Below are 15,444 nucleotides of genomic sequence, written 5' to 3'. Positions count from 1 at the left end.
CTATCAGCTTATGTCAAAACTGGACCAGTGGTTCCCAAACTGTGTGCTGCAGCACTCTGGGGCACCACAGTGAACTCACAGGGCTCCACAGGATATTTTAAATTTTCAAGGGAAATACAGTGATACTCAACATCTATAGGACACCAAGAAAACTACTAGCTCAAGGTAATTCACAGTTTCAACATTACTTATTAAGTTGTTTGGACCTAACTACTTAATAAACAGAACTGTTAGGTAATTCTTTTGGCCTAGGGATGCTGTGAAACAATTACTGGGACACTAAGGGTGCCATGAACCGAGAAAGTTTGGGAACCTTTGAACTGAACAGTAAACTTCATGTTATGCTTCTGCCTTGTAGATTCAGTTTAAGAGATCTCTGGAGTTTATCAGTGAATTGATAAGCATGGTAAGAATTTTCACAAGCCATTTTACTATGACTCTCCAGGTGATTTTTTCTTTTACAGTACAGTGGATGGGATAATCCTCATTATCATTTCATTACTAAGGAATATAATGGGGAGGTACTTTACAGATATGTTGGTCTTGTACCATTAAGCAATAATGAGAAAAGTGGGACTCAAACTCACTTGGGATAATTTGTTTGAAAAAACGAATACACAAAGAGGACCTGTTCATTGAATCAAATGAGAATGCACAAGTTTTATTTCACACAATCCAACCATGGGTCTAAAAGATGAAAGGTTCTGTGGTGATGATGATGCATATCAGACACCAAAAGTATAAGCAGGATGTAATAAATATGCAAAAAGCTTGTGTGAAATCAGCAAGAGCTATGTACCATGATAAGAGTAGTCTGGATGAGTGATGCAGAACATACTGTTCCTTGGATCCTATTGAGTAAAATTAATTCTAGGGAGCAATAAATCGCACTTCACCTACTTTTGCTCGGATAAGTATGTTTGGGTCTAGAACAATGCTCTCCAGATTGTGTTTTGTGATATACAGGGTGTCTCAAAAATATTGGTACAAACGTTTAGAGGAGGTAAGTAACATCTAAAGGAATGTGAATCGCATAGGAACCCATAACCGGAAACGTCACGGGAAAGTAGTAGCAGAGGCACAAGAAGCAGAAATGACACAAGACACTAATTAGTGGCAAACATTTATTTGACATAATACTAACAATGGAGTACGAGATGGATGCATTTCATGATGTTACAACAGATGCTTGAAGGTTCCACCATGAGACACGATGCATGCGTGATACCGACGCAGCATGGATTGGCGGATACGGTCAAACACACCTGGAGTTTCTTTGACAGTAGCAGCAGCACAGACGAGTCTCGCCACGAGATCCATTTCCGTCTCCACAGGCGATTCATACACGATAGATTTGAGGGCCCCCCACAGAAAGAAATCAATGCTCGATAAATCAGGTAAGCGTTGGGGCCAGGCAACGGGTCCACCACGGCCAATCCATCGACGCCCAAAACGCCTGTTCAAATGATCACAAACACACCTTCCATAATGGGCAGGCACCCCGTTATGTTGAAACCAAATGTTGCGTCTCACATTTGCTAGAACATCGTCAAGTAACCCTGGTAGAACTTGTTCAAGAAAGATCCGATATTTAGCAGAGTTCATGCAGGATGGTAACAGGTATGGGCTGACTAAGCAGTCACCGACCATACCTGCACACATATTTATTGCGAAGTGATGTAGTGCCGCATGGGGCCTCACACCATGTGGGCCCTCTGCTAATCCATACATTAGGTGCATGTCTTCCAGCTCACAGTTTGTATATCGATGCATGCTCTTCGTGCGGCAACTACTGCTTGAATGAGTAAACCAGAAATTTTCCCTCTGGCGAACTGATAAACAGCGCCGTGTACCGACTTACGGTGACGTTTCCGGTTATGGATTCCTATACGATTCACATTCCTTTAGATGTTACCTACCTCCCCTAAACGTTTGTACCAATATTTTTGAGACACCCTGTATATCACAAAAATTTATGAATTATTATGATTCCATTGAAATTAAGGAAAGTAATGCTTGAATTAGTACAAACTTACATGTGCCACTTGTGTGAATCTAATCTTGTGTAATTATGTGACAAAGCAAACCTTAAATTTGGTCTCTTTTTCCCTATTGTGGCCCACTTTTTTTATGTGACAAATATGCATCCCCCCCTCTACAAAGTTGCATCTGAGGCAGTTACATCATATACCAGTAGTCCTAGTTAAAGCTACATGTTCCAAAAAATATGGATATTATCTTGTATTCTCTACCTTGTAATAGTTATGTCTAATGATAGCTGTGAGCCACGGAGAAGGAGCAGTAATAATTTTTTATTACTGCTTGAATGAGTAAAGCTAGTATAAAAATTCTATAAAATAGAATTGGTAATAGATATAAACCACAGAGTTAAGGACTGGAATGTAATGATATATGAGACTTTTTTTTTTTCCTCTTGAAGCAAACCTTAAATTTGGTCTCTTTTTCCCTATTGTCACCCACTTTTTTTATGTGACAAATATGCATCCCCCCCCTCTACAAAGTTGCATCTGAGGCAGTTACATCATATAGTATTAGTATTAGTAACGGCCGCATGGTGCAGGAAAGCCCATGGCTTATGCTGCGCTAGCCAAAAAAAAAAAAAAAAAAAAATCCGAACAAAACAATGATAAAAACAAAAAATAAATAAATAAATAAAATAAATAACTAAATAATAATAATTAAAAAAAATAAATAAAATATAAATAAAAAGGAAATTAAACCTATCATCCTATGCGCTTCCCTTACCCGAAAGTACTATCCAGATGACCTTTGAATTTCCCTAAACTGTCAGCCTCTACCACCCATGAAGGCAACTTATTCCAGTAATTTATAACTCGCTGTCTAAAATAAAACTTCCTGCAGTCCAATCTAAACATTTCTCCCTGTAACTTGAATTTATGTCCCCTAGTTCTAGCATCATTTATAATCTTGAAAATTTTGCCCTCATTCATTTTACTGATGCCTCTCAGAGCCTTAAACACCTCAATCAAATCTCCTCTAAGGTGTCTAGTTTCCATACTCTGCAACCCACATATTCGAAGTCTTTCTTCATAAGGACGCCCTTTTGCCGATCTCACCAGGCGAGTTACCCTTCTTTGCACCCTTTCAAGAAGCTCGATGTCTTTCTTCAGGTGCGGTCTCCATACTTGAACACAGTATTTCAAGTGTGGTCTAACATAAGCCTTATATAATGGGATTATCATGTCCCTATCTTTACTTGCAAAAGTTCGATAGATCATCGATAGACACCATGGGCCTTCCTTGCAACTTGTTTACAATGCTCAGAGAATTTCATGTCTGACCGTATCGTAACACCCAAGTCCCTTTCCTCCAGTACTGGGTTTAGTTGAACTCCACCAAATGAATAAGTTTTTTTGGGATTACTGTTTCCCAGGTGTAATACCTTACACTTTGTTGGATTAAAGCACAGCTGCCATTTTTCTGACCATTCTTGAAGTCTATCTAGGTCTCTCTGAAGAAGCTCAGCTTGACAGTGATCATTAACTACTCTACCAATTTTAACATCATCTGCAAATTTAGACATCACGCCCTCTATCCCTTCATCAATGTCGTTTATGAAAATTAAAAACAACAGTGGTCCTAATACTGATCCTTGGGGAACCCCACTTCTTACATCAACCCAATCTGAGGAATAGCCATTTATCACAACCCTCTGCCTCCTGCCCTGAAGCCATCCTTCTATCCATCTAAGGATTTTCCCAGTGATTCCAACCTGTTCCAGCTTATAAAGCAACCGCTCATGTGGGACTGAGTCAAAAGCTTTGCTTAAATCTAAATAAACAATGTCGAAATTATTCCCTAAATCCAGCTCGTGAGTGACCCTTTCGAAATAGCGAACCAGATTTGTTAAACATGATTTTCCCTTTACAAAACCATGCTGAGTATCCTTGAGAATTTCAATTCGATCCAAATGATCCTGAATTCCACCCTTGATCATTGCCTCCATGATTTTCCCTGCTACTGAAGTCAGACTGACAGGTAGATAATTTCCAACTTCACTTTTAGAGCCACCCTTATGAATGGGAGATACATTTGCACTTTTCCAATCCAAGGGAATCTCCCCAGAGTCTAGTGATGCTCGCATAATTAGCCTCAATGGTTCAATGCACTCGCTTGCCGCCTCTCTTAAGATTATAGGGTATATTCCATCAGCTCCAGGAGCCTTACTGGTCTGTAGGCTCGAAAGTTTTTTCATTAAATAATCTTGCAAAATTTCAATATCATTAATTACATATTTTTCAACTTTGCTCCCACAATTTCCCATTGCCACAAAAGGCATTTTTACATTTGTAAATATCGATGCAAAATAACTGTTGAGTTCATCTGCAACGGCAGCTGGTGTATTTATTACTATCCCCTTTCCCTTATGTAAAGGTCCGATCTGGTTTGTCCTGCTCTTCTTGGCATTTATATATGTGAAGAATTCTTTATCCCCCCTCTTTGCTCTGTTTGCTAGTGATTTCTCATAAACTGCCTTTGCCTGTCGAACCTTTTCTGTGGCTCTATTACAGATCACCTTGTAGCTGTTATAGGCTTCAGTACTTTTTATTGCTCTGTAACCTTTCCATGCCACCTTTTTCTGCTCAAGTAATGTGGCAACTTCACTATTCATCCAACTTGGAACCCTTCTCATGGAGTATTTTTTTAATGGTATATACGCATTCAAGGCATCTGTGATTAATGTTTTAAAAGCGTACCACAGTTCAATTGTATTCATTCTCAGCACGATATCTACCCAGTTAATAGAGGCCATGTAGTACCTTAAGGCATCGTAATTTCCTTTTCTGAAATTAAAACCCATTCCTTTGCCTTTTACTTCTGCTACCTCTGTCGTCATCATCCACCGTAGAACTCCGTGATCACTTCCTGCTACTGGTTCCTCTACTGTCAGCCCTGTTTGTCATCTGATTCATGTGTGATGATGAGGTCTAGGATATTCTTTTCTCTAGTACTTTCCCTGACATGTTGATACAAATAACAGTCATCTAGTTGATTTAAAAATTTTGTTCCCCATGTCGAGTTTCCTTCCCATTTACTCCAATCAATTAGAGGCAAATTGAAATCACCCATAATAAGGCATTGACGCTACCAGTAGTCCTAGTTAAAGCTATAATAACTATTGAAGAGTGGCTGTAGTTATTATTGTTCACAGTCGAGAGAAGCCTTGCCACTGAAGAACTACAATGGAATCTGAATAATTTTGAGAGGATAGAGTCTATAATACATTTTATTAATCAGTATTCTGTTTATGAATTTTTAATTGTGAATAAAGCTATGGCAAAGACGTTAAGCTTCTAACTTTGTAAATCAATCTGTGAATACCTTAGCAGACAAATATAATAATAAATATTTCTAGTAAAACTAGTTGACCATGAATTGTAACTTACCTTTTTGATTAGGTATACATGAAGATGCATGAGTCGTAGGAGTAGTTGCCATTATAACTCTTGCAGTGGAGGAGTTAGTTGTGATCATTTTCTTTGTTGGATGTTGATTTGGTGTTACTTTTGATCCTATAGCAGCCAAGGTTAAGATGGTGGCCATATTCTGTGGAAGAATAACCTGTAAAAGAAAAGTTCACTTAATTACAATTATGTTCAGTTCTTAATTTAAAATTCGCAACCATTTTATAAATGGCATCCATTTTGAATATGAAAAATGGACAGCCAAGTTTTCAAACATTTCATAATCTCATAATCATGAGATTATGAAATGTTTTGATTAAAAATTAAAAATTGCTCAATATAATCACCGAAAAGGGTGATAAATCCTTCTCATCCAATTATTGTCCCCTTCTACTCTTTCTAAAGTAATGGAGAAATCCTTTAACTGCCAACCCCCAAACTACCAAACTTTCCATCTGATCAGTGATGGCCAATATCGATTCCATCAGTGTCAATCCACTGGTAATATACTGTCTTACGCTGACCGGGCTAGCCGGATGGGTAAAGTGCCTGCCTGGCAACCCATAGGTCGTGGGTTCGATTCCCGCCTCGGGCTTGCATCAAAGTACTGCAAAAACTTTGGGAGGTGCATTATGGCCACAGAAGCCTATGTGCCAACAACTACCAAAAAAAATAAAATAAAATAAAATACTGTCTTACGTTATCCCTCTGTGGACAAATTTAGTGGAAAAGTTTTCTGAAATTCAAGCAGTTGTTCTTGACATTTCAAAGGCTTTTGATCGTGTTTGGCATAAAGATCTTCTAAAGAAGCTTCCATCTTATGGATTGCTGACTGTTTTTTTGTAACTCAGTATCCAGTTTTATCTCTGGCTGCACAAGGTTCTGTCTTGTCTCCCACTCTTTTCCTCTTGTATATTAATGACCTTTCATTGACTGGAAATCTTATCCATTGTTTTGCAGATGGCAACACTTTGCATTCCATCTTCCAGTTTAAGAAACTTTGCCCTGTGCAAAAGAGCTTCAATTTTTCAATTATCCACTACCAATTCCTTAAATGCTGTTCTCCAGGTAATTCTCCAATGGGGCAAAGATAACTTAGTTAACTCCAATCTTTCCAAAACTCAGTGGGGCAAAGATAACTTAGTTAATTCCAATCTTTCCAAAACTCAGTCCTGCCTTATATCTTGCAAAAAGGACCTTTCTGCTCTTGTTCCTATCTTCAATGACACTCAGATTTCTAGACAAGATCACATATTTTTATTATGAATTACCCTAACTTTTAATCTTTTTCTTGACATAACACATCACAAAATATTGCTTCCTCTGCATCTAAAAAACATTTTATTCTTTTGCTCTCAATGTTACTTTTCCTTTAAACAGTTACTCACTCTGTACAAATTTCAAATCCACCCTACTGTGGATATTGTTCCCACATTTGGGGGGGGGGGGTGCTCCTTTGACCTCTCTCTCTCTCTCAGGCTTGTAGACTCCATTCAAAAAAAGGGCAGTTAGGTTAATTAATAATCTGTCTCTTAAACAGTCTGTTCACTCTCTGTCTCACAGATGCTCTGTTTCTGCTGCATGCCTTTTCTGTAGATACTTCCACAGGGACTTTTCTTCTGAATTGGCTTCTATAATTTCCTCTCTCTCTCTCTCTCTCTTTCACACCAGTCCAAACATGTGCTGCAACCAGTAAACATCCATATACTGTTTAACATCAAACTCTCAGAAGCAGCCGACCGGGCTAGCCGAGTGGGTAAAGTACCTGCCCGGCAACCCAAAGGTCGCGGGTTCGATTCCCGCCTCGGGCTTGGATCAAAGTACTGCAAAAACCTTGGGAGGTGCAATATGGCCACAGAAGCCGATGTGCCAACAACTACCAAATCAAAAAAAAAAAAAAAAAGTCTCAGAAGCAAGCAACTTTTCTTCTTCCTCATTTATCCCTTCAACTTCTGGAACTACTTCCCTTCGCATGTATTTACTGAAAATTGCAATCTACAGAAATTCAAGTCTAATGGCAACAAGTATCTTCTATCATCTTCTCAACTTTCAACCCACACATGTTACTAAGTACTATAGGTTCTAATACCTTTTGTGTTTGGAGTTTCATAAAAAAAAGTACACATATATTCACCCTTGTTGGGGAATAAGGTAGTAGTAGTAATTGTGGCATGTGATGGAAGAAAGCAAGCAGATTAGGTAGCAAGTTGATGCTACCTAAGCAAATAGCTTAGGTAGCATCAACCAAAAAAAAAAAAAAATTCACACAACCATTCTCTCTAAATGTTTGTCCAGTTCCTTAAATTTATTTAACCTATCAACTTCCACAATGACAGATGGAAGTTTGTTCCAGCAATTAACCACCTGCTGGCTAAAGGTAAATTTCTGCACATCTATTCTACAGCTGTTTTTCCTCAATTTGAATTTATGCCCCCTTAGGTTTGTAATCTGAAGAAGTGGAAGAATCCCATCAGAATTCAGCGTGCTCAACCCATTCAAGGCTTTATACACCTCAATCAGATCACCTCGCAGGTGCTTAGTCTCCAGCCGCTGTAATTTGCAGAACTTAAGCTTCTCTTGGTAAGAGGATCCCTTCATTCCCCTCACCAATCTTGTTGCCCTTCTCTATACATGCTCAAGCAAATCTACACCCTTCCTAAAATGAGGCCTCCAGACCTGTATGCAGTACTCAAGGTGTGGCCTGACCATTGTCTTATACAGACGGACAATCACCTCTGTGAACTATCCCAGTGGTAATTTAATCACTGATATTACTCTTTGCTGTGCAGAAGATTCTCTTTAATTTTCTTCAATATAATCTCTTATTCTGCAACCACACACTTGTTCCATCATGCCTATCAGTGATCAAAATTTTTTTGTAAGTCATCTTCAATGAATGCTTTTAGGCAGTCTGTTGTGTTTGAAGGATTTCTTGAATCAATTAAAATTTTTTTTTTTCATGTCCTGTTTTAATTTTGGTAATAGCTAAAAGTCTATTGGTGTCAGATTAGGAGAATAAGGTAAGTGCAGCATGATGGAAATGTTTCTGTTGGTCAAAAATTGCAAGGGACACGTGGCATGGTGCATTATTGGGGTGAAGGAGCCAACCATTTAACCATTTTTTGAATTATTTACAGCAAACTGCAGCTCAACCATTTTGAAACTTCTTAGTAGTAGTAGGCTGCATTAAAACCTTGCAGAATCAATTCTGATAACACCTTCACATCAAAAAATGCAATCAGCATGTCCTTCATATATAATTTTGACTGCTACTGTCTTTTTGGGCCTTGGTAATAACATTGTTTTCTAATGGATGCTTTAAACCTTGGTATTTGAGTCATATTCATATACCCAAGACATCATATGTTACAATTTTTGTTAAAAGTACAGGATCTGGCATGTTGTTTCAACAACTCAGATGAATTGAGGAATCATTGCTGGCTTTGATCTTGAGTGAGAATGCATGGAAAAAACTTGGCACTCACCCACCTCATGCCCAAACCCTCAGTCAAAATGGCCTGAACTATGGCATACAAGAGAGATGTCTCCTCAGCAATTTCTTGAATGGCCATTCAACAGTTCGATTGAATGACAGTGTGAACTTCACTGATGTTTTGATTGTTATTGGATGTTGACTGCTTCTTTCTTCATCTTCAAGCAAAAGATTTCCCTCCCAAAACTTTTTAAAACTTAAACTGTTTTTTAATCATAGCATCATTCCCACTTAATGTGCATTTCATGTGCTTCCATGGCAGACTTCAACTTTACAATAAATTTAAAGTTTACACATTCAAATTTTATAATTTTCAATAGAAATGGCAAATGAGAAAAACAAATGTTCACTCAAAGTGGCTTTCTGCTAGCCTAGCATGTAAACAACTTAAAACTTAGTGTGCACATTTCAAAAGATGTCATGCAAAATTCAATTCTAAAGTCATGTAAACTCAAACAATCTTGGTTACTATTGTGTGTGTATACAAACCTTTTTAATCAAAGCTTTCAAAATGTTTATCAGTCCTTTTAAATGATGTACAAAACTTTTTGATGGCAAATAAAAGAAATTTACTGACAATTAGAAAAACAAAATAGTTACCCTTGAATTGCCATCTGTGCTTTCTGGAGGATATGAAGTTATACTGTTCACAGTGTCTTTTCCTGCAGAACGAGAAGAACCTAATAGTGATCCCTCAGTATTTGGTGTGTTCAGAATACCTTGTTCTGTGTTTTGATTTAGCTCTAGAGTTGTATTGTCTTGTTTCTCTATATGTGGTCCACTTACTTCACTGGATATATGCTCTGGAGAGGAGTGTATTGGCAGAGGTGGTGGTCGTAAGTTCACAATGTGTGCATTATCATGTGGTGGAGCGCCAAGGGCTAGCATGTAAGGTATTTGACCAACAGTCATGCTTTTAAGAATTTTGCCTGGAAATAAAAAAATAGGAACTAATGTTAGAAATACATATATAACATTTTATTTAGAGATGGATTATGATTTGTTTAAAGTTAATATTATGTTAACAAAGTGATAGATGAATTTAATATACCAACCTTTTTTTTCAAATATGAGTATCAAATATTTCAGGATAGACAAGGACCATATAGAGCAGGGGTCGGCAACTTGTGAGCTGTATGTGGCTCTTTGAACATGTAACTGTGGCTCTTTAACTTTTAGCCCACATGCATGACAAGCTACCTATTTCCACAAGCAAATATTTTCAAACATGAACTATATTAAAAATAAACCAAGAGACTGTCCAAATAATGCAAGTCTCTCAGCATGTCTAAAGATGAAAATTATGGCATACTCGCCTGATGTTGAGAGACTCGCTCAGGAAGTTCAGTAGCAAGTCACATTAATTTATATCTAATTGGATGTTTATTACATTTTTTAGTATTAATAAATAATATTTCAAAAAATATATTTTTTAATAAAACACCTTCCTACTCTATTCCATTTCTTAAAAAATTCCCCCTTCCCCCTCATACCAGCTTGAGCTGAGGTGTGGCTCTTCGGATTCTTTTTTTCTTTTTTTTTTTATTAAATCAAAAATGGCTCTTCATTCAAAAAAGGTTGCCGACCCCTGATATAGAACCATCAGGAACACCATTCAAGTAGTTCTATAACACTACTCCTCATTTTGAAAAAAATTCACTAACATTTTCTCAGAAAAGGATTGTTATGAATCAGTTTCCAATGCTGATTTAAAAAATGACTTCTGTTTGTTTCCATCATGCTAGGTTTCTTCAAAAATCACAAAAGAAAATTTTGCACAAATTTTTATTAATTTTGGCTGAATTTGTGCACTGAAATTATAACAAAATGCTACTTTCACCAGACTTTTATGTTTAAATACATGTTGAAAACATTATTAAAAAGGGCAATGTGGTCAAAAGTCCACATCCACTAAACAGTCACCTTTCCTTTTAAAAACTGATCTACGATAAGTCAAATTTTTGTTTCTTTTAATTTCTTGCAGGTGCTATTCTACAGTCCTCCTTCAGCATTCAGCAATAATCGACTATCATGTTGACATTCCACCTCCCCTGGTACCTCATCTCCATGTCTTTAATGTCCTGTTGAAACTTTTCACCCTGTTGTTCACTAACACTTCCAAGATTTTCTGGGACGTACTTGATGTGGGAATATAAAAAATGTACCTGGACACTCGTTGCAGCCCAGCTCCTCGAAGTTTGCCAACATATTTTCAACTATCTTGTAGTCTGTATCCTTGTTGTTCCTTAAGAAGTTGTCAACAACAGATCTGAAGCTAGTCCATGCTTGTTTTTCTCTTTTTATTCATTTTATTCAAATTTGCAAACTTTCTATTTTACATGTGAGGGTGGAATCGTATTGCAAATAAGTATCATTGTACTCAAGGCCAGAATTACTGAGGTACAGTTTTCCCATAGGGAATCCAGAACAATGCATTTAATATTGGTTCAAGGCCTCATATTTTTAATAAACTCTTAAATCTTATTTTTAGAGACTTTAAAAATGTTTGCCAGAGCCCCAGACATAAATCTAGTACTGGGGAAGTGTTACTAATTGCTTCCAGTTCTTTTCTATATATGGCAGTAGTTCCAAGTCCCATACATGATGTCCAGGGCTGGGGCAGCTGACCAGTCTGCTCCCTCCCCAACTCTCTTGCTACCCATGTAAATTTATAAGAAGTGCATGCAAGTGCTGCTGAAATGATTGTTTTCGTATGCAGTTTGAATTATTATTATTATTATCATCAGCCATATGGTGCAAGGAAGCCTGATGCTTTTGCTGCACCAGCCAAAAAAAATTTCTGAGCTACCCTGAGAGAGAGAGAGAAAACAAGAGTCAGAATTAGAAGGGAATCACCAAGAAAGAGAAGAATGATGATATCCAGCTCAGGACCCTGGGTGTGCCAAGCCTATACTCACCAGATGTAAGCCCCTGGGGTTTCTTCAGGCTGAAAAAATAAACCCATAAAAAGAGAAGCAGTCTTGCACTTTTCATTATTTCCTATGAAATAATGAAAAAGCCAAATAGCCTCCATTCTATAATTTACCACGAAATTCATTTGCAATTAAAAAAAATTATATAATGTTAAAATCACATATATCAATTTTCTAAAATCTCACTTATAAAATTCAGAAAGAAAATATCAGTAGGGCACACAAGGAAATCAAAGGAATAAATAGTTTCTTGCAATCATTTTCTATGAAACTATTTAATTTATGCTTATTATCCAGATTTGCTCCTTAATTTTCAGCAAAATATGTATATTGTAATTAAGACAGAAGTCACATAATAGTGACTACCATTTTTAACTGCAACTCTTTGCAGGGGCCCACATCTGGTGAGTATGGGTTTGGCACACCCAGTGTCCTGAGCTGGATATGATCATCATCATTCTCTTTCTTGGTGATTTCCTTATACTCTATCTCAGGGTAATTCTGAATTTTTTTTTTTTTTTGCCCAGTGCAGCCTAAGCCTCAGGCTTCCTTGCACCATATGGCTAATAACAATAATATATGTATTTTGTGTGTGTATTTTTATTTTTTTGAAATTTTCGGTATAACTTACAAATTGATTTAATATCAAAAGCACAAGAGGTTTTTTTTTTTTTCTTACAGCTTCTTTGGTGCTTAAGCTCCTCTTTACTTACAGATAAATCTTATTTCTTTGAATTATATTTATTTTCAACTCCAGATGGCGCCACAAAAATCACAAAGTTTAATACAATTTAATATAAATACAGTACAGTACTCTGCTGTAATCTCGTTTGCTCGTGATAGTCGAAAGTTTTAAGTGATAGTCACTGAAGGTTTAAGTGAGCCACTAATATTTCTGCTAGAGGTGTCGAAAGCTGGCACAAACAGCTTCAGTCCCCAACAGTTCTCCTCAAGATCCGGGAGCCACTACACCATATCCGAACGCATGGAAAATGATGCACCTCTTCCTCGCTCCTCTCGACTACCCTAATTGCTGCACTGTGCTACTCTCTCTCACACTGTATTGGAAAAGCTTGAGATGAATTCCTGTAGAAGGAGACGAGCTTTTTGAAATGCCGTTCTTGTCTATTCCTTTCTAATTGCTGAGAACAAAATTTAAGGGCCTAATGTCACATAATTCATAATTTAGTTAATTGTATTTATAACTAAGCATCCAGTTGTAAACAAGTAAATGATGCATCTTGCCTCTATAAGTAAAAGTCGCAACGACATTGTATTCTTTTTTCCACTGCCCTACATGAAAAGGTTCCATTGATATTCATTTTTCCCTTCTGAGGGTTGGTGCTTGGATCTAATCGTTTCCGGGCATCCATCCCAATTTGATTACAGTTAATGCATTTACATTTAAAGTAAACGAATAATGTACAACACAATACAAGTAATTGTATTTTTTAGTTATTGCCTCTTTTAACAACTGTGGGAGCGCAAGGCCGAATTTATGCCTAAACCCGAGTTTCCCAAAGTGTGAGGCGCGTTTCCCTGGGGAGACACTTGGCTTTTTTTGGGAGGGGTGTGCTTTTTGTTTTCATGAAGCACTTTTTTACCGAAATATGGACAAACCATCCCACTAATCGAGATACAAAGCGTTTTTTATTTATTCGTATTTAATTTATTTGAGCTTAAATGCATTGAAGTGTATATTAATTTATAAAAATGTGTATATTCATGGCTAAATTTTAGATTCTGAAACTTGGGGAGGGATGAAAATTATGAAAAGTTTTAAGGCGGCTCAAGGTATAAAAGTTTGGGAACTTCTGGCCTAATAGATTAGACAGTCGTCTTGGATTCATAATTTTGTGGGTCTCACGACAACTTTCGGCAGTTTTACTGCTTTAATGGCATTTACTTTCGAAATTAGGCGCCTCTAAGTTTTAGAACACAGTATGTGAATAGTTTTAGAACCAGAAGATAACTTCGAATTAATTTTAGAGCATCAATATTTGAAAATTCCATTCCTTCGGCTTTCCTCTATAGGGGATTTGTACACTGATATATGTCCAGTATCAGCAAATGTCTAAATTCGCCCTTGTAGAAACGCAGTTCCGACAGAAATTGATCTGTTTGAGAGGTGAAAGAGTACATAATATTGCCAAAAGTAACTAGATACTTTTTGGAACTACATGTTCCAAAAGAATTATTTAATCATGTAATAAGTAACGTGTCAGCCCATATTTAACCTAATTACACGCTAATACCTCTTCGCTGGACTGAGAACCAATTTTTGATAACAGGAAGGTAGTATTTTAGTCAATTCCGCTTTTAACACGGCGGTCACCTTATCTACTGATTGCGGATGTGGATTGGCCCAAAGTTGGCTTTTCCAATTTTTTTTTCCCCCGGAAATAATCAATGGGGTTAAGCTCGGGCTTTGGGTAGGCCAGTTAAGCTTTTGCACTCCTATATCTTCAAACCAAGTCACTACATGCTATGCAGTATGACACGGTGCCCTGTCATTCTCAAACTGAAAACCGGCTGTCCCATACTGCTAGCACAGTGTAGGAACATCGGAATTGGCAGAGATGGTGGATTATTAATGTACCGCATGGCATTCATTGATGCGGGAAAAGTGATCAAGTCCAGACCTATGGTTCATGTTCATGTTGTTCATCTCCATTCGCAGTTGCGATGACACACTCTAGTAGACGTTCTCCACCAGACACAAAGAGCCATCAGATCGGAAAATCGTGTATCATGTTTCATCACGCCATGACAGCCATCCAACGTTCCAAGGACTAATTACGACGGTTGCGTACCAAGCAAGTCGACGCTGAGATGTTTGGTTTGTGCTGCGGCTTTTTTGTAAAATCAGAAGCAGCGGGGTCTATGTATCGCCCTTTATTAATATCATTTCCTGTAGCCTCCCCGAATTTCTGGTTGATCGTATTCGATTGTCTGCGTGGGTAGCACAGTGGTATCGTCACCGTCCTCCCCACACCGGGTGGAAAAGGCCCGGATTCGAATCCCGTCGATGACGGGAGGAACTTTAGTGGGCTTTTTTCACTCCGTGGCCGAGTTAGTCGGTCTCAGGCGTAGATAGCAAGGTTTTTTCCCCTCAGAAACTGAGGTTTTTTCTTCCAGGCAAATCGACCAGAGAACACACGCAATTTACAGACACGAATATGGGTTAATGTATTTAATTACGGGAAACCCTAAAATAATAATTTTTTGACCGTATTCGATTATGAGTGATGGGGTCTGCGTACTACTTTTCCGAGTTCCATCCGAACGCTTCCTGGCTATAGTAGGACCATGATTTTACTTCAATTTTATTTCATTCATTTACTTACTTTTAGCGTAAATGCAGGTGATGTGATGTTATATTTATTCCTGACACAAGGATGCCGGGTATGATTACTTTTCCCAAATTCCAGGGGTTTGGATATTTTGACAAAAATTTTAGTGTATTCACTATATTTGAAAAATGCGCAAAATTTTCAAATGGATCATGTCATAATTAGATATTATGAGTGGTTCTGTGTGTTGTTCTACTCTGTTCAAAGTTAAAACTTTA

At 37.6% G+C, this 15,444-nt stretch overlaps 1 protein-coding gene across 1 annotated transcript in view; it reads right to left on the bottom strand.

Moving 5' to 3' along the window:
• LOC150085320 (zinc finger protein castor homolog 1-like) overlaps window positions 1-15,444 on the bottom strand; it is a 458,876-nt gene that overhangs the window by 83,358 nt on the left and 360,074 nt on the right. Inside the window, exons 6-7 of the mRNA XM_090373996.1 lie at window positions 9,541-9,869; window positions 5,430-5,604 (exon numbers count right to left, since the gene is read on the bottom strand). Coding sequence (XP_090230122.1) covers window positions 5,430-5,604; window positions 9,541-9,869 — 504 coding nt within the window. The remainder of the gene's footprint in view (window positions 1-5,429; window positions 5,605-9,540; window positions 9,870-15,444) is intronic.

Source organism: Mastigoproctus giganteus, chromosome 5, assembly GCF_048544385.1.
Source record: "Mastigoproctus giganteus isolate SK-2022 chromosome 5, ASM4854438v1, whole genome shotgun sequence".
NCBI lineage: Eukaryota > Metazoa > Arthropoda > Arachnida > Uropygi > Thelyphonidae > Mastigoproctus > Mastigoproctus giganteus.
This window is presented reverse-complemented; position numbering and strand designations above follow the sequence as displayed.